Here is a 23,228-nt window from a genome sequence, read left to right as displayed (position 1 = left end):
TTGCATGTATGTACCATTCTTCTTTATCCGATCATTTATAGAAGGACATTTAGGTTGCTTCCATATCTTGGCTATTGTATATGAAATGTGCTTTGTCTCTTGTTACGGCCTTTGTCTCTTGTTACAGCCTCTGTTTTGTCCCCAGTATTGCTGCCCAGCTTTTTTTAAATTTCTGTTTGCATGAAATATCATTTTCCATCTCTTTACTTTTAGTTTGTATATGTCTTTCAATCTAAGTTAGACTCTCGTAGGCAGCATATATAACATTCTCATTTTCTTCTCCATTCAGCCTGTGTGTTCCTTGGAGCATTTAATCCATTTATATTTAAAGTAATTTTTGACAGGTAGTTATTGCTATTTTATTATTCATATTTTTTCTTTTTCCTTCATAAAGAATCCCTTTAAGATTTCTTATAGTACTGGCTTGGTGGTGATGAACTCCTTTAGTTTCTACTTGTCTGGGAAGCTCTTTATCTGTCCTTCAATTTTAAATAATAGCCTTGCTGAGTAGAGTAATCTGGATCATAGATCCTTACTTTTTATCACCATAAATATTTCATAACAATCCCTTCTGGCTTGTAAAGTATCTCTTGAGAAAACAGCTGACAGTCTTATGGGAGCTCCCTTGTAGGTACTTAACTGCTTTTCTCTTGCTGCTTTTAAGATTCTCTGTTTGCCTTTATAACCTTCAATATTTGAATTATGATGTGTCTTGGTGTGGATTCTTTGGGTTTACCTTGTTTGGGTCTCTCTACTTTTCCTGGACTTGTATATCTTTTTCTTTCACCAGATTAGAGAAGTTTTCAGTCAGTATTTCTTCAAATAGTTTTTCAATTCCTTTCTTTGTCTCTCTTCTCCTTTTAGGACCCCTATGATGTGAATATTGCTATGCTTGAAATTGTTCCATAGGTCTCTTAATTATCTTCTCTTTTTCTTTTTCTTTTTTTTCCAATCCTGTTTTCTCTCTATTCTGATTGGGTGTTTTCTGCTGCCTTGTCTTCCATATTCCTGATTTGATTCTCTGTTTCATCTAATCCGCTTCGCTCCCTCTGATGTATTTCTCAATTCAGTTATTATTGTCTTCATTTCTGACTAATTCTTTGTTATAGTTTCTCTTTGGGTAAGTTCTCACTGATTTCATCTATTTTTACCCTAAGTTCATGGAACAGCCTTATTATCAGTGTTTTGAACTCTCTATTTGGTAGATTGCTTGCTTCCATTTCATTTAGATTTTTTTTTTTTCCTTTTTGAAGTTTTGTCCTGTTCTTTCATCTGGGACATGTTCTTTATTTCCTCATTTTGGCTGCCTTGCTGTGTGTGTTTCTATATATTAGATAGATCTGCTACATCTCCCAGTCGTGACAGGGCATCCTTATGTAGTAGGTGTCTTATGAGGCCCAGTGGTATAGACTTTCTGATCACCTGAGCTGGGGGTTGTGTCTGCCTGTTGTAGTTGAACCTTGATTGCTGTTGGCACATCAGTGGATAGGACATCAGTGGATGGCACATCAGTGGATGGGACATCAGTGGATGGGACATCAGTGGATGGGTCATCAGTGGATGGGACATCAGTGGATGGGACATCAGTGGATGGGACATCAGTGGATGGGTCATCAGTGGATGGGACATCAGTGGATGGGATTGCCCCTTAGGCTGCCTGGCTGTGAGAACTGGCTGTGACCACAGCAGATAAACTATAGTGTGAGGGCTGACCCCAAGGAATAGGATTCACTGTAGCCTGGCTCTAGTACATCCCAAGTCCAACCTTGGAGTGTGTCGTTTGTGGAGTTAATTGGGTGGTGCTCTAGTGTGTTCTAGAGCAGACAACTAAGTGCGTTGGTTCTGGGAGGGACTTTGAGAGGGACTTTGGTGCAGGCCTAGGTCAGCTGCTGCCTGTGCCTGTCTTGGAGCCACAAGGTAGGAGATATGAAGTGATCTGTGGTTGGTAGTTGCCTGTGCTGGACTTAGAGGCACCTGGGAAAGGCTTTGTTACAAACCGAGGCCCACTGCCGTAAGTGCTGTGGGCCACTGAGCAAGAGGTAGAGGGCATGCTGAGGCCAGCTTCCACGTGTGTGAGGCTTGTGGAACTTTGAGAGATTTTAGGAAAAGCTGCAGTGTGGGCTGAGTCTGGCAACTTGCAAGGAATAGCCCCTGAAAGAGGTTTGGGCTGGTGCTCAGGTTAAATAGGGCAGGTTCTCAGGGAATAACCAGGGTGAAAGGAGTTTGATAGAAACTGAGATTTGTCTCCCACCTGTGCCTGCAGGCTGGGGCGGGGAAGGCTCAGCAAAGGAACAATGGTGCCTGCCAGCAGTTTGGTCCAAGAGAGAGCTACCCCTCTAGCCCTCACCCTCAAGCCAGATAATTCAGTACCTCCCCTTTTACTGGCACTTTTTGAGCTGCTGCTTCAGCCCTGGAACTCATAGCAGATGAGTCTGAGAGTGAGTCCATCAGCAGTTAAGTCTGTGCTTGGGACCTTTAAGAGGAATGCCTAGACTCTAGCAGCCCTTCCATCTCACTCAAACAGAATCCCTATGGATTTTTACAGCCAGATATTGTGGGTTCTCCTCTTCCTGGTACTGGTCATCCAGACTGGGAAGCCTACTGTGGGGTTGGGACCCCTTGCTCCTCAGGGGGAACTCTGCAACCAAGATATAACTCCTAATTTTTAACTACCACACGTGGGTATGCGCCCAGCCCATTTGGCATCTCTTTCCCTCTTACCAGTCTCAACATGGCTTCTTCTTTATAGCCTTAGTTATAGGAGTTCTGTTTAGCTAGTCTTCACGAGGTTCTCAAAAGTGGCTCTATAATTTAGTTGTAATTTTGATGTGGTCCTGGGAGGAGGCAAGCACATCATTTTCCTACTCTGCCATCTTGACTGGAAGTTTCAGTCCTGCTTTTAGAATACTTTAAATTTTTTTTTATTCTTTCTCCTTTTTGTTATTATCAGTGGGTACCAATTGAACTCTTATTAGTCCTTCTAGTCTGGGGACATAAATACTTTGTTCACCTTTCAGCTTATTTAAAATTGCAATCTCTCCCCACACCGCTGGTCTCCTCCTTTACCTGCTTTATTTTTCACTATGCTTTTTACCTTCAGATATGCTATATGTTTTCTTTATATGTTTCCCTGCACTAGAATAAAAGAATTGATTTTGCTGCTGTTTTATCCCCAGCAGCAAAATCAATAATGCATGGCACACAAATGGAATTCAGTAAATATTTGTCAAAAGAATTAATGAAATATTTCTATAATAAAAGAAAATTCACCTTGTTTAAAGGCTTAAGCATTTTATAGACTATAAATACATGAATTCTATAGTATGTGTTTTCTGTAGTCTGAGGCTGTTTTATGTCCTTTTGTACTTATTTCCATAAGCTCTAAAGGTAGATGGCTGCCATGTAAGTAAATGCTTCCATTTTTCTTATTAGATAAGAATTCAAGTTTAAAAAAAAAATTAATGTCAACGGTAGTTATAGATTACAATGGATATAAGTTATTCTCACATTTTTATTGGGTAGAACAGGTAATATTATTTCCATCTTAAATGGAAGGAAGCTGATGCTCAAGTTAAATATGAGTTCACAGACCTAACAAGTGGCGAAGATAGGACAAAACTCTTCTAGCATTTTTTAGATGATCAAAGATTCAAACATCAAAGTTAGTTTCACAGTAGATTCTAAAAGCAATGACCTGGCATAAATGAATGCCACCTTAATTTTTAAAGTAGCCACAAAACACACAGTATTGTCATACTTAAACCCTTTTTATTAAAAAAAAATATAGATGTTTTTATTGACTATTGTGTACAATTTTTTAAGTGAAAAAGGCATTTGAATAGAATAGCATTTACATAAAGTACAAAACAAACAAATATAATCTTTTGTGTTAGAAGTAAGATTACTTTTGGGAAGCATAGTAACTGGAAAGAGAATACAGCGATTCTGTGTGTGTGTGTGTGTGTGTGTGTGTGTGTGTGTGTGTGTGTTTATTTATTATTGTGACATTGGTTAACAATGTCCAAAGTTTCAAGTGCATATATATATATATATATATATTGCACTGCATGCTCACCACCCATAGTTAGATTTCTTTATGTCACCACATATTTGACCCCTTTTATCCCATCTACCTCCCCCTTCCCTCCTCCCCCAACCCTCTGGTAACCACTAGTCTACAGTCCATGTTCATAAGTCTCTGTTTATTTATCATGTTTGTTGCTTTTAGATTTATAGTTCATATATAAGTGACATCATATGATTTTTAACTTTTTCTGTCTGCCTTCTTTCACTTAGCATGATTATCTCAAGGTCCATCTATGTTGTTGCAAATGGCAGTATTTCATCCCTTCTTATGGCTGAGTAATATTCCATTGTATATAAGTACCACAGCTTCTTTATCTGATCATCAATCATAGGACACTTTGGTTGCTTCCATGTCCTGGCCACCATGAATAATGCTGCTACGAACATTGGTGTGTAAATATCTTTTCAGATATGGGTTTTCAAGTCTTTGGGGTAAATAGTCAGTAGAGGGATTGCTAGATCATATGGTAAATCAGTTCTTAGTTTTTTGAGGAACCTACATACTGTTTTTCTTAGTGGTTATACCAATTTGCAGTTCCATAAGCATTGTATGAGGCTTTCTTTTTCTCTGCATCCTCCCCAACATTTGTTATTACTTGTCCTATTGATTATAGCTATTCTAACAGGTGTGAGATGGTATCTCATTGTGGTTTTGATTTGCATTTCCCTGATAGCTAGCGATATTGAGCATCTTTTCTTATATTTGTTGGCCATTTGTATGTCCTCTAGGGAGAAATGTCTGTTCAGATCCTCTGCCCATTTTTGATTGGATTGTTTGTTTTTTGTTGTTGTTATTGAGTCGTATGAGTTCTTGGTATATTTTGGATATTGGGCCCTAATCAGAGGCATTGCTTGCAAATATATTTTTCCATTTGGGTGGTTATCTTATTACCTTGTTGATGGTATTTTGCTGAGCAGAAGCTTTTTAGTTTGATGTAGTCTCATTCATTTATTTTAGCTTTTACTTCCCTTGCTTTTGAGGTCAAATTTATAAAATCCTCTTTAAGTCCAAGGTCCTTGAGTTTAGTTCCTATGTTTTCTTCTATGCATTTTATTACTTCAGGTCTTATATTCAGGTCCTTAATCCATTTTGAGTTAATTTTGGTGTGTGGTGATAGACAACAGTCTAGTGTCATTCTTTTGCAGGTGGCTTTCTAGTTTTCCCAGCACCATTTATTGAAAAGGTTTTCCTTTCTCCATTGTATGTTTTTTGCTTTTTGGTTGAAAATTATTTGCCCATATAGATATGGGTTTACTACTGTAACCTCTATTTCTGTTCCACTGGTCCGTGTGTCTGTTTTTCTGCCAATACCATGCCATTTTGATTATTGTCACTTTGTAGTATAATTTGAAGTCAGACAGAGTGATACCTCCAGACTTGTTCTTTTTTCTCAGGATGGCTTTGACAATTTGGGGTCTTTTGTGCTTCCATACAAATCTGATGATTTTTTTGTTCTATTTCTTAAAAAAAAAAAAAAAAAAGCTGATGGGATTTTGATAACGATTGCATTAGATCGGTATAATACTTTAGGCAATATGGATGGTCATTTTAACAGCGTTGATTCTTCCAACCCAAGAACACAGAATATCTTTCCATTTCTTTGTATCTTCTTCAATTGCTTTTAATAGGGTCTCACAGTTTTCATTATATAGATCCTTGACATGTTTTGTTAGATTTATTCCTAGGTTTTTATTCTTTTTGTTGCAGTAGGAAAAGGAATCATTTTTTCCAATTCTTTTTTATTAAGTTTATTGAGGTTAATACAATTATATAATTTTCAGGTGTACATTATAATTTCACATCTGTATATTCTATTGTGTGTTTACCACCCAAAGTCTAGTTTCCTTCAGCTATCATATATTCCATCCCCTTTACCCACTTCACCTTTCCCCTACCCTCCTATATTTGACCCCCTTTACCCTATCTTTCCCCCCCTCCTCCCCTACCCCCTACCAATTCTTTTTCTGACACTTCATTATTAGAATATAGGAACGCTGTGGATTTTTGAATGTTGATATCATACCCACAAACTGTACTGTATTTACTTATTATTTCTAGTAGTGTTCTTGTGGAGTTTTAGAATTTTCTATATAGAGAATCATGTCATACACAAATAGTGACAGTTTGACTTCTTCATTTCCTATTTGGATGTATTTTATTTATTTCTCTTGCCTGATTGCAGTTGCCCCTTTGAAGTTAGTTCCCAGTTCGCTTTCTACCCTGATCCCTGGGCTCCACTGTGTGGATCTCACAGGTCCCTCAGGCAGGGTTATTTGGGAACCGGCTGCAATTTCTTCTCCCCCTCCTCCTGCAGTGAGTTCCAGTTGTGAGAGGCCACTTCTTTGGTCCTCTAGTCTAGCCCCCAGACTTCCACAGTTCTGATTCCTGGAAGCTGTTATGCTCAGATCACTCTCTCAGACATGCTTGTGTGTAGGTTAGGTGTTATTTGTTGAGTTTTAGATATTCAGCTTATTCTTATTTCAAGGGGAGAAATCTGGGACATCTTTCAGGCCGCCACACTTCTGATGGTCACCATACAGGGGTTCTTATGTTGTTCTTAATAATATTCTCTCTCTCTTGAACTAGGTGTGATTATACATAGATATAGTCATACTATAAAAATTCATCAGGCTGTATACTTATAATTTTACATTTTTCTATGTCTTATACTTGAAAATTTTTACTTTAAAATACTTTAATTATTTATTATTCCTCTGTGCTGCATATGAAGAACTTCAGATATTCTTAAAATTACTCATTTTATTTGCCTTTTTAAAATTCAGACATGTACAAGTATTGAATAATTTTATAACTTAATATTTTAAAAATATTTTTAAAAAATTTTCTTTTCTCAGCAAAGAAAGAATAATAAGAAGGTGCGAGTGACAGTGAAGCCCCATTTGCTGTACAGAGTAAGTTTCCTCTTAAGGAATTCAGACTTGTTTTTACTTTGAAAATGTAGAAGAAGCAAATTGTTTTCAATATATTACTTAAAAACTTTTAAAAATTAGAGTTAATAATAATAATTAAAGTTTTTTTTCCTTTAGCCTTTAGAACAGCAGCATGGAGTCATTCCTGATCGGGATGCAGAATTTCGTCTATTTGATCGTGTTGTAAACGTGAGAGAGAACTTTTCAGTTCCAGTTGGCCTTCGGGGCACCATCATAGGAATTAAAGGGGGTAATATCTCAGTACTTGACATGTCTTCAACTGCATTTATATTGTAAAGTAAAACACAGATTTCTGTGTCATATCTAAGCAGAGAATATAAGTCAGAAAAAACAACTATATTTTTTTGTTTTACTTTTTTTTTTTCCAGTTTCAGTTTCTAGAGAAAATTCTCCTTTTCTGTCTTGTGTAATCATCTAAAACATGATTTTAAAAAGGGGACGTTGAATCAGGGCTGCTGAGGATTTGGTAGTTTATATATAACACAATGTTTATTATACAGGACCTTGGCAGGTGTACATATATTTTAATGAAACTGAGGGAAAAGTTTCATCACTTCTTAGTTAGGCTTTCATCTAACCTTGCTCAGAGCTTTACTCTAATTGTCAATGTAATCTCTTGCCTTGTGTGGAAAAATAAACAAACATGAAGTATGAGCTTATTTACAGTTAACATATTTGAATTAACTGTGCATATAAATTTGAATTTTATGAATACAGCTATATTATGTATATAAAACAGACTTATCTGTTGCACAACAATACGCATATAGTTAAGAGTACTGTACTATACACTTAAAAATGGTTAAGATGGTAAATTTTAAGTCGTCTTCTTTACAAAAAAAAAAAAAATGAGAGCATGGAGAGAAAAGGGAAAAAACAGCTAAGAATCTAAATGTGCCTCAGAGGAGTACCTGGAGAGAGCAGCTTAGTGACATAGATTCCAAAAAATGTCAACCCAGCATAAAACCTTAAATCAGGTTCCCAAGGATCAGGGTGCTGGTAGCACTGTCCCACCATATCCCAGGCACTCAACCTTGATCTCACTATCTAGAAAGAAGAAGAGCAGGCAAACCATGAGCCTAAGAGAACTGCATGTTTAGTGCCAGCAATGAGCCAGGCACTTTTACATTTTTCATTTAACCCTCACAACCATCTGAGAAATAGATGATACTTCCTCACCTGAGAGTTTAAGTGATTCACCTGCCTTTATACAGGTAAATGGCAGAGCTGGGACTTAAACTCTTGATTCTTACCTAACTTTGAGCAGTGTTTCTCTACATTTTCCATCTGCACAGCCTCTTAGGGTTGTCCCTGCTTACTTGACTCTAAAAGAGAATTTTCTTCTCTGATTTTTTTTTAAGTTTTTTTTTTATTGGATATATTTCTGGATTTCTGGCTGCTGGAAATGGAGAAGGGAGAGTCTGGGCTAGGTGTGGTAAGAGTCAGATGGGTGTGAGGAAGCAACCCTCCTGCTGCTATCTGTTCAACCCCTGCATCAGCTGTTCAGATATTGAGCTTATTGTATTGTACTCTAGTTACATTGCCCTGATAAGGCCTTAGGACTCTGATAACAGAAATTTCTTTTCTTTTGACAACTGTTATCAGTAATAGTGACAGCGTGGAATTTTTTCATGTTTTCAGAGCTGCAGGAATATTTGTCATTATTGCCCTCAGCTGAGACCTCATGTTCACAGTCATCTCTACTAAAGGGGTGCCAAAATATCAATAATCTTTTGAGGAAGTGGACCCACTCTTAAACAGTAAATAGGAACCTGGAAGGTGGGCCTTATTAATCCTTCAGAAGAGAAAGTCATGTCTCTCATTGAACCTTACTTTCTTGGGTTTAGATTTTAAGTGTCAGGTTGAAAGGTACAATGGGATGGTAGAGAATGGGTGAATTCTGCATGCCTGGGTTCAACTGGGTAATAAGGGCCTGGGGATGGGGAGACATCCCAAACAAGAGCTAGCATATTTCAGAAATTGTATTAGTCAGGGTTCTCCAGAGAAGAAGAATCCATATAATGGAAAGGTGGCAGTTGGGGGAGGGGAGAGAGAAGGAGAGAGACAATTCTGAAGTTGTGTGAAAGACTCTATTAGTTTGAGCTTAGAATTCAAAACATTATAGCTAATTATTGATTTTACCTTGGCATTGTGGGTAAATTTAATCTTTTCAGATATATCTCATTGTGCTCTCTGCCAAATTTATTCTTCTCTGCCCCATCTAAATTTATCGTACCACTGTTTTTCTCATGAGTCTCTTGTCTCAGTTATGACATCAATAATCTACCAAGTAATCTCAGCCAGAACCTTGAAATCATCTTTGGCATCTCCATCCTTTTTAATCTACAGAGGTCACAAACTCCTGCCAATTCTATCTAATAGTATATCCATTTTTTCTATTCTATTCCCCTTATTGCTGCCATGTTTTCAAATCTTCATTGTCTTTTATCTGTCTTATTAGAAGACTTCTAAACTGCAAACTCTAAAATTATCTTTTGTTAACTCTTTTGTTATGAATAATTTCAAATATATAGAAAATCAGAGAGAAATGTATAATTAATCCCTCACAGCATCTGACTTAAATATTATTTTACTTTAAATTAATACCAGTAAGGTAATCAGTGAGCTTATTTACTTTTCATTTACGGTCTGTATTTCCCCACACCATTTGTCGATAGTTGTACTGCTTCTTACATTCCAAAAACTTAAATGTTGATTTTTCATTGTACAATTTTTTTAATCTTTCTCTTTTTTTTAAACAGCTAATAGAGAAGCTGATGTACTATTTGAAGTATTATTTGATGAAGAATTTCCTGGAGGTTTAACAATAAGGTTTGCATTTCCAGATAATAATTATACTTTGTGAATATGTCCATGTGGCCAGTGACTTTTCATTACTTGTTTATTGTCTACTATTTGAGTTTCTGTTATGTGCCAGAGATTATACTTGCTACTAGGGATATAACAGTGAAGAAGACAGACATATTTTCTACCTTCATGGGCCCTTTTAGTGTAGGGGATAATTAACTGATTACAGTATTAATTATTTAATTAAACTGTGACAAGTGTTGAGAAGGAGAAGTTCATGTTTCTGTAATAGTATAACCTATCCTGATAATTCTAGAAAGGCTTTCTTAAGGAAGTGATATTTAAGATGAAACTTGAAGAATGAATAATAGTTAATTCAGAAAAGATAGAGGAAGAATCATGAGTAGTCAGGAAGAAGAAATAGCACATGCATCATAGAACCTTTTCACTCATTCAAAAAACTAAAAGAATGCAAATGTTTCTAAACTTAAGTAACTGTGTAAGATTAGAATGAGAGAGAAGAGCAAGGGCCACACTGTGCAGGAAGTTGTAAGCCAACTTTCAGGACATGTTAAGGATCTTGGTATCTTGGTCTTCATCCCTAAAACAACGTGAAACCATCAAAATCACAGATGTGGCATGATCAGATCTGCAGTTTAAATGGTTAAATAACTTGAGGAATAAAAACGTTCTTTGAATTTAGTGACATGTTAAGTCTTCATCATTTGTTTTAGTGGAGTTGTGGGTGCTCATGCTAGATTGTGGTGGTTTGAGGTATGAATGGTTGGTGTAATAATGGAGGCAAGAAATTGAGCTGACCCTTGAAAAGTTTCACTATGAAGGGAGAAAAGGTAATTTGAAGTTAGGAGGTTTAGAGGACGAGGATCGGATTTTTTTCCTTTTTTTTTCTTTTCTAATTTTATTTTTTAAGTGTATTTTTTTATTTTTAATTTTATTAAATCTGTTGGTGTAACATTGATTTATAACATTGTATAAGTTTCAGGTATACTTTACAATGCTATATTTATATACTCAATTGTGTGCTCACCATCCTACATCTAGTCTCCTTCCGTAACCATGTATTTGACCCCCTTTATTCTCTTCATCCTCCCTCCAACTCCCCTTCCCTCTGATAACCACCATTCTGTTTTCTGTATCTATGAGTTTGTTTTGTTTGTTCTTTTGTTACTGTTTGTTTTATACCCTACATATACTTAAGATCATATTCTTGTTCTTTTGCCTTTGTGTCCGAATTATTTTACTTAGCATGATACTCTCAGGATCCACTCGTGTTGTCGCAAATGGCAATATTAAATTTTTTTCATATGGCTGAGTAGTATTCTATTGTATATATGCACTACATTTTCTTATCCGATTACTAGCCAAAGCACACTTAGGTTGTTGCCACATAGTGACTATTTTGAATAATGCTGCAGTGAATATAGGGGTACATGTATCGTCACAAATAACCATTTTCAATTTTGGGAGGAGTATATATCCAGAAGAGGAATCACTGGGACATATGATAGCTCTATTCTTAATCTTTTGAGGAAGCTGTTTACTGTTTCCAACCAACAATGTACCAGGTTTCCCTTTTCTCTACATCCTCTCCAACACATGTTATGTCTTGTTGATAATACAGCCATTCTAACAGGTGTGAGGTGGTATCTCATTGTGTTTTGATTTACAGTTCCCAAATAACAAAAGATATTAAACATATTTTCATACGTCTGCTGATCATCTGTTTGTCTTCCTCAAAAAAGTGACTATTCAGAGTCTCTGCCCATTTTTTAATTGGACTGTTTGTTTTTTGCTGTTGAGTTGTGTGAATTCTTTATATATTTTTTATATTAACCTCTTATCAGAGGCATCGTTTCCAGATATCTTCTCCCATTGAGTTGATTGCCTTTCTGTTTTGTCGATGATGTCTTTTGCTATGCAGAAACTTTTTAGTTTTATGTAGTCCCATTCATTCATTTTTGCTTTTACTTCCTTTGCCTTTGGGGTCAAGTTCACAAAAACCCCTCTGAGATCAAGATCCATAAGTTTAGTGCCCGTATTTTCTTCTATGTTTTTTATTGTTTCAAGTCTTATAATCAAATCTAAAATCCATTTTGAGTGAATTTTTATATACAGTGTCAGCAATCTAGTTTCATTTTTTTGCATGTGGCTTTCCAGTTTTCCCAGCACTATTTATTGAAGAGGCTTTTCTTTCTCCATTGTATGTTTTTGGCTTCTTTGTTAAAAATCAGTTGCACATACATGTGTAAGTTTATTTGTGAGCTCTCAATTCTGTTCCCTTGGTCTATGTGTTTGTTTTTTTTTCTGCAAATACCATACTGTTTTGATTATTGTTGCTTAGTAATATAGTTTGAAGTCAGGGAGTGTGATACCTCCAGCTTTGTTCTTTTTCTCGTGATTGCTTTGGCTATTTGGGGTCTTTTGCAATTCCATTAAAATTGAGGGATTTTACTATATGATTTCCCTTATATGCAGAATCTAAGGGTTAAAAAGAACAAACTAATGAAACACAGACTCACAAATATAGTGGACAATTTGGTGACAGACAAGGAGGGGTTAGGGGATGGGAGAATGGGGTGAAGGGTTAAAGAAGTACAAATTAGTAGCTGATAGATGGTCACGGGGATGGGGAGCACAATATAGGGAATGCAGTTAGCATTAATATATTGATTAGGTGGAGGGCCAGGAGGGGGAGGGAGCAATTGGGGGGATCGTTTTGACCAACCATATAGATGCCTAACCAATGTATTGTATACTTGAAATTAATTTTTTAAAAATTCCAAAAAAAAAAATGAAGGGTTTTGTTCTGTTTCTATGAAAAATGCCATTAGGATTTTCATGGGAATTACATTAAATCTGTATATTGCTTTAGATAATATGACCATTTTAACAATACTAATTCTTCCAATCTGTGAACATGGAATACCTTTCCATTTCTTTGAGTTTTCTTCAATTTATTTCAACCATGTCTTGTAGTTTTCAGTGTATAGGTCCTTAACTTCCTTTAGTAAGTTTATTCCTAGGTATTTTATCTTTTTGTTGCAATTATAACTGAGTTTTTTCATTACTTTTTCTATTTCATTGTTAATATATATGAATGCAACAGATTTTTGTATGTTGATTTTGTAACTTGAAACTTTATTGTATTTGTATATCATTTTTAATGGTCTTTTGGTAGGAAGGATCTTTGGGGTTTTCTATATGTAGAATCATGTTATCTGCAAATAGTGATGGTTTTATTTATTCATTCCCAATTTGGATGTCTTTTATTTCTTTCTCTTGCCTGATTGCTCTGGCTAGGACTTCCAGTACTATGTTGAATAACAGTGTGAAAGGGCCTGCTTGTGTTGTTCCTGATCTTAGAGGAAAAACTTTCAGTTTTTCACTATGGAGTATGATATTAGCTGAGGATTTGTCATATATGACCTTTATTACATTGAGGTACTTTCTATACCTATTCTGTTGAGAGTTTTTATCCTGAACGGATGCCGGATTTTGTCAAATGCTTTTTCTGCGTATATTGAAATGATCATATGATTTTTATTTTGTGTATGTTGAACGATCCTTGTGTCCCTGGAATGAACTCTCCTCGTTCATGATGTATTATCCTTTTAATGTATTGTATTTAACTTGCTAGTATTTTGTTTAGGATTTTTGCATCTATATTCATCAGAGATACTGGTCTGTAATTTTGTATGTGTGTTGTCTTTGCCCGGTTTTGGTATTAGAGTAATGTTGCCCTCGTAAAGTGAATTAGAAAGTATTGTCTCTTCTTCAATTTTTTGAAAGAGTTTGAGAAGGTTAGGTATTAAATCTTCTTTGAATATTTGGTAGAAATCTATAGTGAAGCCATCTAGTCCTGGACTTGTACTTTTAGGGAGGTTTTTGATGACTTATTGTTGAACAGTTTATTTAGATTTTCCAAGTTTTCATGATTCAGCCTAGGAAGATTATTTATTTCGAAGAACTTGTCCATTTGTTCTAGGTTATCAGATTTGGTGGTGGATAGCCTTTCATAGTATTCTCATATGATCCTTTGTATTTCTTTGATGTCCATTGTAATTTCTCCTGTTTCATTTCTGATTTTATTTTAGTTTTTTTTTTCTTTTTTCTTAGTTGGGTCTAGTCAGAGGTTTGTCAATTTTATGAATCTTTTCAAAGAACCAGCTTTTTGTTTCATTAAGTTTTTTCTACTGTCTTTTTGTTCTACATTTTATTTATTTCTGCTCTAATTTTTATTATTTTCTCCCTCTGCTGATTTCGGTCTTTATTTGTCCTTATTTTTCTAGTTCTTTAAATGTGATGTTAGACTGTTTACTTGAGATTTTTCTTGTTTTTTGAGGTAGGCCTGTAATGCTATAAATGTCGCTCTTTTTACTGTTTTTGCTAAATCCCAAAATTTTTTGTATGTCCTATTGTCATTTTCATTTGCCACTATGTATCTTTTGATATATTCTTTTATTCCTTCTTTGACCCAATAGTTATTCAGTAGCATGTTGTTTAATTTCTACATATTTGTGTTTTTTCTAGCTTTCTTGCAATTGAATTGTTTGATTTTAATTTAAACGGGTGAGAGTTATCCAAGTCTATTTTGGGGGAGCACTAATAGAAACACAGTTTAAAGTTTAAGGAAAAAGATCGTGATAAAATGACAGGCACCAAGGAATATTATGAAGTGTAGGCTCTCTTACTTAACCTTTGTGTTACCTTGGGTATGTTAGTTAAAAGCAATCTGACACTTAATATCCTCATCTATAATGAAGATATGTACTTCACTAGTTTATTGTAAAGACGAATTGAAATTTTTTCCAGTTTTTCTTTCTCCTCAAAATCGGCTCAAGATTCTGGTCAAGTTGGCAGAGTAGATAAATGTTGTGCTCATCTCCTCCCACAGCCACCTCAAAATTACAACTAAACTGCAGAACAACCATTATTGATAATCACCTGAAGTCTAGCTGAACAGAAGACCTATAACTAAGGATATACAGAAGAAGCCATGTGGAGACTTTAGGAGCGGTAGAAATGTAGAACAGTCTGGTTTCATACCCACATGTGGCGGTTAAAGATCGGGAAAGATAGCTCAGCGGCAGGGGTCTCACCTGAGGAGCAAAGGGTCCTAGCCCCACACTAGGCTCTCAAGCCCAGGATTCTAGGGCCTGGAAGGGAATTCCCTACAAATTCTGGCAGGGAAACCCAGTGGAGATTGTGTCTGAGTGAGATGCAAGGCTACTGGAGTTTCAGGCATTTCTCTTAAAGGACCACATACAGACTTACTTGCTAATGCACTCAGTCACTCTGAGCTCCAGCACTGAGGCAGCAGCTCAGAAAGCACCGGGGACATGCGGAGAGGATCTGAGTTATCTGACTTGAGGTCAAGGGCTGGAGAGGCAGCTTTCTTCTGGATGGAAGTGCTGGCAGAAGCCATTGTTCCTTAGTTGGGCCTTCCCACCACCCTGCCTGCAAATGCAGGTTGGTGCCATATCTTAGTGTCCATCAGTCTGGCTAATACCATTTGCCCTGCTCTGGTGATTCCCTGAGACCCTAACCCCACAAAACTTGCAGGCCCACCCAAAACACTTCAGGTGGTATTTCAATGCAAATGGCTTGTCTTGCTCGGCTCATGCTACAGATTTTCCTAAAATTCCTCAAACTTCACAAACCTCAAACAAGCATCATCTGGCCTCAGCATGTCTTATACCGTTTGCTAAACAACCCCAAGCTCAGCACTAACAGCAGCTAGCCTCAGTTCTCAACAGCTGACCTTGGCCTGCAACAGAGCCCCTCCCAAGAGGCTTCAGGAGAAACATACCTGGGGGCCAGCTTCAGACCATTCCAGAGCATCACTCAACTACCTCCATTTACAACACACCCAAAGATTAGATTTGGAAGTTACCAGAGCCCTGGTAAAGCAATTCCTGGTTCGTAGGGTTAGCTCCCACAACAACAGCATCTCTACCATAGTTACCAACCAGTCCTCACAACCAATCAGCCTGAGGGCAAATCCTTCCCATTGATGTGTCAACAGCAATCAAGGCTCAACTATTCAGAAGGGCACACACAACCCACAGAAAGGACACATTTGGAATATTTGCTCCAGTGACCAGAGAGACTACACCACTGGGCCTCACAGTACACCTACTATATAAGGCCACTCTAGCAAGACCAAGAGACATAGTAGCTTAACATATTACAAAGAAACAGAGAGAGGCAAGCAAAATGAGGAGACAAACATGTCCCAAATGAAAGATCAGAACAAAGCTCCAGAAAAAAAGAACTAAACGAAAAGGAGACAAGCAGTCTACCAAGTGCAGAATTCAAATCACTGGTTATAATAATATTCAGTGATCTCAGTGAGAGCTTCAACAAAGAGATAGGAAACATAAAAATGGAGATAGAAAAACGTAAAAAGGAACTAGTCAAATGAAGACTACAATGACTGAAATGAAGAATATATTAGAGGGAATCAACAGTAAATTAAATGAAACAGAGGATCGAATTGGGGATTTAGAGGATAAGGTAGCAGAAAACACCCAATCAGAACAGCAAAAAAAATCCCTCCAAATGAGAGTAGTTTAAGGGGCCTATTGGTCAATGCCAAGCATACCAACATTTACATTATAGGAGTACCAGAAGGAGAAGAGAGAGGGCAAGGAATTGCAAACCTATTTGAAGATATAATGACTGAAAACTTCTCTAACCTAGTGTAGGAAATAGACATACAAGTACAGGAAGAGCAGGGAGTCCCAATCAAGATGAATCTAAAGAGGCCCACACCAAGATAGATCATAATTAAAAAGCCAAAGAAAATCTTAAAAGCAATAAGAGAAAAACAGTAGTTACAAGGGAGCTCCCATAAGACTGTCAGCTGATTTCTTAACAGAAACTTTGCATGCCAAAAGGATTGGTATGAAGTATTTAAAGTGATGAAAAGCAAGGACCTACAACCAAGATTACTCTACCCAGCAAAGCTATCATTTAGAATCAAAGGACAGATAAAGAATTTCTCAGACAAGGAAAAGCTAAAGGAGTTCATTATGACCAAACAAGTATTATAAAAAATTTTAAAGGGACTTCTTTAAGAAGGAAGGAAAGAAAGGTAAAAAATATGAATAATTAAATGGCAATATGTACATACCTATCAATAATTATTTTAAATGTAAATGGATTAAATGCTCCAATTAAAAGACACAGAGTGGCTGAATGGATAAGATGCATACAGACTGAAAGTAAAAGAATGGAAAAGATATTTCATGCAAATAGAAATGAAAGAACAAAGCGGAGGGGCAATACATATACTAGACAAAATAGACTTGAACACAAAGGCAAAGGCAAGAGGCAAAGAAGGACCCAGGTATTGCACTTCTGGGTATTTATCCTAAGAAACCCAAAACACTAATTGAAAAGATATGCATCTGTATATTCATTGCAGCATTATTTTCAGTAGCCAAGATATGGAAGCAACCTACATTTCCATCAGTAGATGAATGGATAAAGAATAAGTGGTACACATATATAATGGAATATTACTCAACCATAAAAAAGAATGAAATCTTGCCATCTGCAACAACGTGGTTAGACCTAGAGGATATTATGCTGAATGAAATAAGACAGACAGAGAAAGAGAAATACTACGTGATTTCACTTATAGATGGTATCTAAAAAACAAAATAAATAGGCAAACAAAAAAGAAACAAACTCATAGATACAGAGAACATTTTGATGGTTGCCAAATGGGAGTGGGTTGTGGGGATGCAGGGATTAAGAGGTACATTTAGTAATTACAAAACAGTCACTGGGATGTTAAGTGTAGCATAGGGAATATAGTCAATGATATTGTAATAAATATGTATGGTGTCAAATGGGTACTAGATTTATCAGGGTGATCACTTTATAAGTTATATAGGTGTCTAATCACTATCTTGTACAGCTAAAGCTAATGTATGTCAACCATAATTGAAAAAAAATTTAAATAAATTTAAAAGAATAAAGGTTAAAAAGTAAATAAAAACTGACTGGAAAACTTAACTAAATTTAGTTTAGTTTTTCTTTTTCTCTTCTGTTGTAATTAGTGGATAAGTAAAGTGGATAAGTTGATTACTCTTTTTCAGCTTCTTTGTGTAAAATCGCAATCTTTAGTTCTTACGGCAAGCAATCAACTTTGTTGTTGTTTTGCAATTTGAATGTGCCTGTTACCTAAAGACTTTACTGTTTGTATTCTTCAAATACAGCAACAGAGTCTGGATCTCATACCTAATTTTGTTACATGAAAATGTTTGGTTACAAATAACTTTAGCCCAATATCTGAAAATTTATTTTTATGATGGTTAACTTTTTTGTCAGGGTCTTTTTTTCCCTCTTAGGGAGATCAGTGGATTTCTTGACTGATAAAGATTTGTGTAAAAGATACCTGCCTAAAGTATATTCATTTCTTTAATGTAGAATCTTTTTCTATAGTTCTCACAAAAAACATTTTCTAGAAATTTTACGAAGAATTCTCATAAAATACTTCTACTTTTCCATGATCTTGCAATCTGAGATAATTATATTCTCAGAGAGAAAAAAGTAGGTGATAGAGTTGAAAATTTTAGAAGAGAAGGCTTGCTTTACTATCTGACACTTTTATTAAGGCCATGAAGGAAAGAAATCACAAATATCTATCTCTTAAGCCTTTCCAGTTTCAAAACTTTTAAGATGGAAAGCTGAAGATAAAAAAGGGTTAGACTCAACAATTGAATAGGAGACAGATGTGATCAAAGCTAACATTTGTCCTGTTGTGTAGATAGAGTCATCCTGAGAACGGCTTCACACTTGGATGGCTCCTGGGCTTTCATAACTCAGACTGTACAAATCAGTCTTTTTAATGACTTTTAGTCATTCTCTGCTATTATATTGCAAGCCTTCTGAAGGCAAACTAACATACACATGTACACACCCCTACAGTACTGAATAGTTTATTTGGATACTCTTCAGAAACACGTCATCTTATAAATTGAGATTTTTCTATGATTTCATCCTCTAGAGAATATAAAAGTATTATTTATTAATTTGGACTATGGACTGTTCACCCAAAAATTATTTGGTTCTTTCCCTTGCACATTTAGTATTATTTCCTTCTGACATTGATACAACTTTTTATTTTTAGGTGCTCTCCTGGTAGGGGTTATCGACTGCCAACAAGTGCCTTGGTGAACCTTACTCATGGGAGTCGCTCTGAAACTGGAAATCAGAAGTTGACAGCCATTGTGAAACCACAGCCAGTTGTGAATCACTGTAGCTCAAGTTTATCAATTTCATCTGGGCATTTGGGAGGCCTGAACCATTCACCTCAATCACTTTTTATACCTACACAAGTAAGACTCTTAGTCTTTAATTTCTTTCTAGTCCCTTTACACACCACAGGCAGACTATAAATGGAAAACTAATTTGACTTAGTTGTTAAGAAAGTTTTGGTTTAAGTCAATTTATTTTATTTTAAATTTATTTTATTTTAAGATTTATTTTAAACTGATAAGCTAGTGAAAAATGCTATTATTAGCATTCTCCCTATGTTATGAAATTATATTAAAGAAGAAAGACATTTAAATAACAATAGCTTGAGAATATCTTTTTTCTCTTTATATATTTACTTTTAAACTAACATTTAACCTTTTTCATATATAATCTAAATGTCCTATGCTATTTGCTATAAAATTATACAAATTCGAAAGATAAAAGAGAGAGGACTATCTCATGTTTATCAAAAGCAATTTTTAAGTTCCCACCATACAACTCATGGATAATTTCTTTTATTTCATCTTCCTGGTGACAAAAATTGAATTGTTTTGTGTGAGACACTTAACTTTATTTAATTCCATGGCTACAGAGCTTAACCACACTTTTCAACCCAAATGATACATGTTTATTACAGACTAATTAGAAAGCACAGATAAGAAGATAATAACAAAGGAAACAAAATAAAAAATTCTCTTAAATCTCATAGGTAACCACTGTTAATTTGGTGTATATTTTTCCAAAGTTTTAATCTGCATGAAATCAATTCCCCATAAGTAATACCTCATTTTTAATCTATTAGACTGCTTTTACATAAAATGAGATTTTTAAAATAAAATTGTTAGATGTTAGTTTAAATGAAATAATGTATCAGTACATTAGAAGACAAAAAAATATATGTTGGTGGGGATATTGATTCAGCATAATCTTTTATAGAGTTCATTATGCTTTAAATACTTTTCAGGAAAATGAATAAAAACCAAATACATATGAAGAGAGCCATTTTCACTCCAATGTAATACCTTTATGATAATTGTACTGACCTTTAGGAAAAAAACGAGATTTCAAATAATGAAAATTAAATATCCTCTTTACTGTTAGAAAATTTTAATGAATAAATTATTTAGTTTTTAATATGAATCTTTATTTCTTTATGTTTTAGTTCCTTAAGAAATTTTTCGTGTTTTCCAGGTACCTACTAAAAATGATGATGAATTTTGCAACATTTGGCAGTCCTTACAGGGATCTGGAAGGGTTCAACGCTTTCAGCCAACTCTACAAGAGAAGGTTAGTGTACCTTGTTAAATGGACATTTAATTTTATATTTCTTTTTCAGGTATGCAGTGGTCAATTTCCTTCCAAAAGCCCATAAAATAGAAATAACAGTTTTGATCAAGAATTTACATAATTTTGTTCATCCATATATAAAAGTTTTTGGACCAATGAGTGAAAATATCGACAATTTTTCTTTTAAATCAGTTGTGGATTTTTTTTTAGTTATGTTCAAAATCATACTAACAATATTTTAAATTAAAGACCTTAATGGCACTCATTAACTTATTAATTTCCTCTTGAATATATAGCTTGATGCTGGCAGTTAGTTGTCTTAGAAATGAGAAAATTCATATTCCTTGGTAGAGATCAAGAAGAGGAAAGAAATTCTACTAAAAGAATAGACTCAGACAAAAAAAGAAAGAAAGAGAAAGAAGAAGAATGAATTTCTAATACATTTTTTGCAAGTTATTGACCTATCTTCTTTGAATATTCTATCAAGTTTATAAGTCAGTAGCCTGTACCATGAGGGTCTCATTTATTCTAATGTCCTCCAGTGATGGTAGCATTATCAGAGCAAGAGAGGGGAAAATAACAAAGGGAATGATGATAAAATAAACATAGAAAGTGAGTGACAAAATACACAGGTCTCCTCTGCCAATATGCTATAAGTATGTTATAAGTTTTCCTTAGATCATATATGAATAATTTCTGCCTAAGTATAATTAATATATAGATTTTCAAACACTCTTTTCCTCTTTATTTATTTGATACTGCTAACCAGTCATTTTTGAGAAGTGTTTTGTTATCATTCATTCAACACATATTTATTGAGTGCCGAACATTGTTCTGTGCAGTGAGAGTAAACAAAAATCCTGGCCCTCATAATTAATATCCTTGGAGAAGAGGACAATAAGATAAGTAAATCACATGGTATATTAGACCATAATATACAAGTTTGAGAAAAATTGCAAGGAAGAAGATAGGAAATGTTGGGGGGAGCAAAGGGGAGATTTTGTAGTTTTAAAAGGAATTATCAGGTGACATTTGAGCAAAAATTTGAATGAAATGAATAAGGTATGTAGCTATCAGAGGGGAGAGTATTCCAGAAAAATTCAAAGGCTCTTTTGGGGAGACTGTCCCTGTCATACTCAAGGAAGAGAAAGAAGATCCTTATAGATGAATTAATATGGCACGTTATAGAAAATGTGATTAGAGAGGTGACATGTTGATACCATGCAAGACTTTCCCAGTTATTACAAGGACAATGGCTTTTACTCAGTGAGATGGGAAATCAGTGAAGGTTTTTGAGCAGCAGATTGACATGATCTGATGTATATTTTAATAAGATCACTCTGCTTTCCTGAGACTAGAATGTAGCCGAGCCAGAGTGGAAATGGTATATATAGTTAGGAGACTACTAAAGTCAACCAGGTAGAGTTGATAGGGACTTAAGACGTAGTAGGTACCTGTCAGAAGTAGTCAAATTCTAGATATATTTGGAAGAGATTGCTATCTGATAAATTAGATATGGGGCTAAAAGGGAAAAATTGGATTAAAGGATGTGACTCCTAATGTCTGAGTAACTAAAAGGATAGAGATGGGGAGGATTGCAGGTTGAGTAGATTTTGGGGGGAAGAGCTAGAGTTAAGTTTTGGACATGCTAAGTTTGAAATGTATATTAAACATTTAAGTGGAGATGTAGACTCAGCCATTGAGTATGAAGCTCATGGAGGATGTCCAAACCGGAGAGAAAATTTGGGAGTTAGTGTGTGTGTGTGTGTGTGTGTGTGTGTGTGTGTGTGTGTGTGTGTGTGAGTGATATGTACATATCTGTATGTGTGTATCTATATAACTGTATGTATTTATCTATATCCAAGAAAGTGGATTTAGATAGAGAAGATACTCAATAACTTAGTCTTAGAGAATTCCATCTTTAAAGAGTCAGAGAGGTTAGTTGAAACTGACAGAGAAGACTGAGAAGGAATGGCCAATGAAACAAGAAAACCAGGTCTAAATGCCAAGTGAAGAATGGATGTCAAAGAGGACAGAGTTATCAGCTGTGTCAGATGTTATTCTTGGATCAATTAAGATAAAAACTGAGAATTGACCATAGAGTCTAGCACATAAAAGTCTTTGGGAACCTTAACGAGAGCACCGTTAGTAGAGTGAGAGATGTGAAATACTAATTAGAGTGGATTTAAGAAAGAAGAAGAGAGAAATTGGAGGCAGCAAATACATGCAATTCTTTGTGAGAGTTTTGCTGTAAAAGGAGACATTACCCTGAGTTCTCTCTTGTCTTTCTCTATTTGTTCAACTTCTTTATTAACCTCTGTTCTTATAACCTTTCACTGAGACTGTTCCATAAAACTCAAGAACGATTTTCTTTCCCCTTTGCCTTATTGCTTGACTTGTGACATTGGCTCTTACTTCTCTGCTAATTACCACACAATCTATATCTCTAATTCCAACCTCTCAAACAAGATCTAACTCAATATCTCCAACTTTCTAGAAAACAGTATAGATGGATGCCCACCATCCCTTCAACCTCAAGACATCTCAGAAATGACCTCACTTATGGCCTTCTCTCTTATCCTTGTTTCTAACACTACCATTTTCCCCAACTGTATAATCTGAAAAGCATAGAATCAAAACATTTTACCCTTTATTTCTAATGTTTTTTTTACAATGACATCCCAAACGGTTTACTCCTCACTTCCCACTACTGGACCTTAGATTGTTATCCCAGTTCTAAATTAACCTCCTGCATGCGTTTTTTGTTTCATATCTCTTTTTTTTTTTTCTAGTTCTTCTTACAT

General features: G+C 35.5%; 1 protein-coding gene across 2 annotated transcripts in view; it reads left to right on the top strand.

Moving 5' to 3' along the window:
• XRN1 (5'-3' exoribonuclease 1) overlaps positions 1–23,228 on the top strand; it is a 116,722-nt gene that overhangs the window by 71,704 nt on the left and 21,790 nt on the right. For both annotated transcript variants that reach the window (XM_036219716.1, XM_036219717.1), the window contains exons 28-32: positions 6,943–6,999; positions 7,135–7,267; positions 9,801–9,870; positions 19,010–19,217; positions 20,329–20,424. In XM_036219716.1, the coding sequence (XP_036075609.1) occupies positions 6,943–6,999; positions 7,135–7,267; positions 9,801–9,870; positions 19,010–19,217; positions 20,329–20,424 (564 nt within the window). The remainder of the gene's footprint in view (positions 1–6,942; positions 7,000–7,134; positions 7,268–9,800; positions 9,871–19,009; positions 19,218–20,328; positions 20,425–23,228) is intronic.

Source organism: Rousettus aegyptiacus, unplaced genomic scaffold, assembly GCF_014176215.1.
Source record: "Rousettus aegyptiacus isolate mRouAeg1 unplaced genomic scaffold, mRouAeg1.p scaffold_m13_p_4, whole genome shotgun sequence".
In the NCBI taxonomy this organism is placed as follows: Eukaryota; Metazoa; Chordata; class Mammalia; order Chiroptera; family Pteropodidae; genus Rousettus; species Rousettus aegyptiacus.
This window is presented reverse-complemented; position numbering and strand designations above follow the sequence as displayed.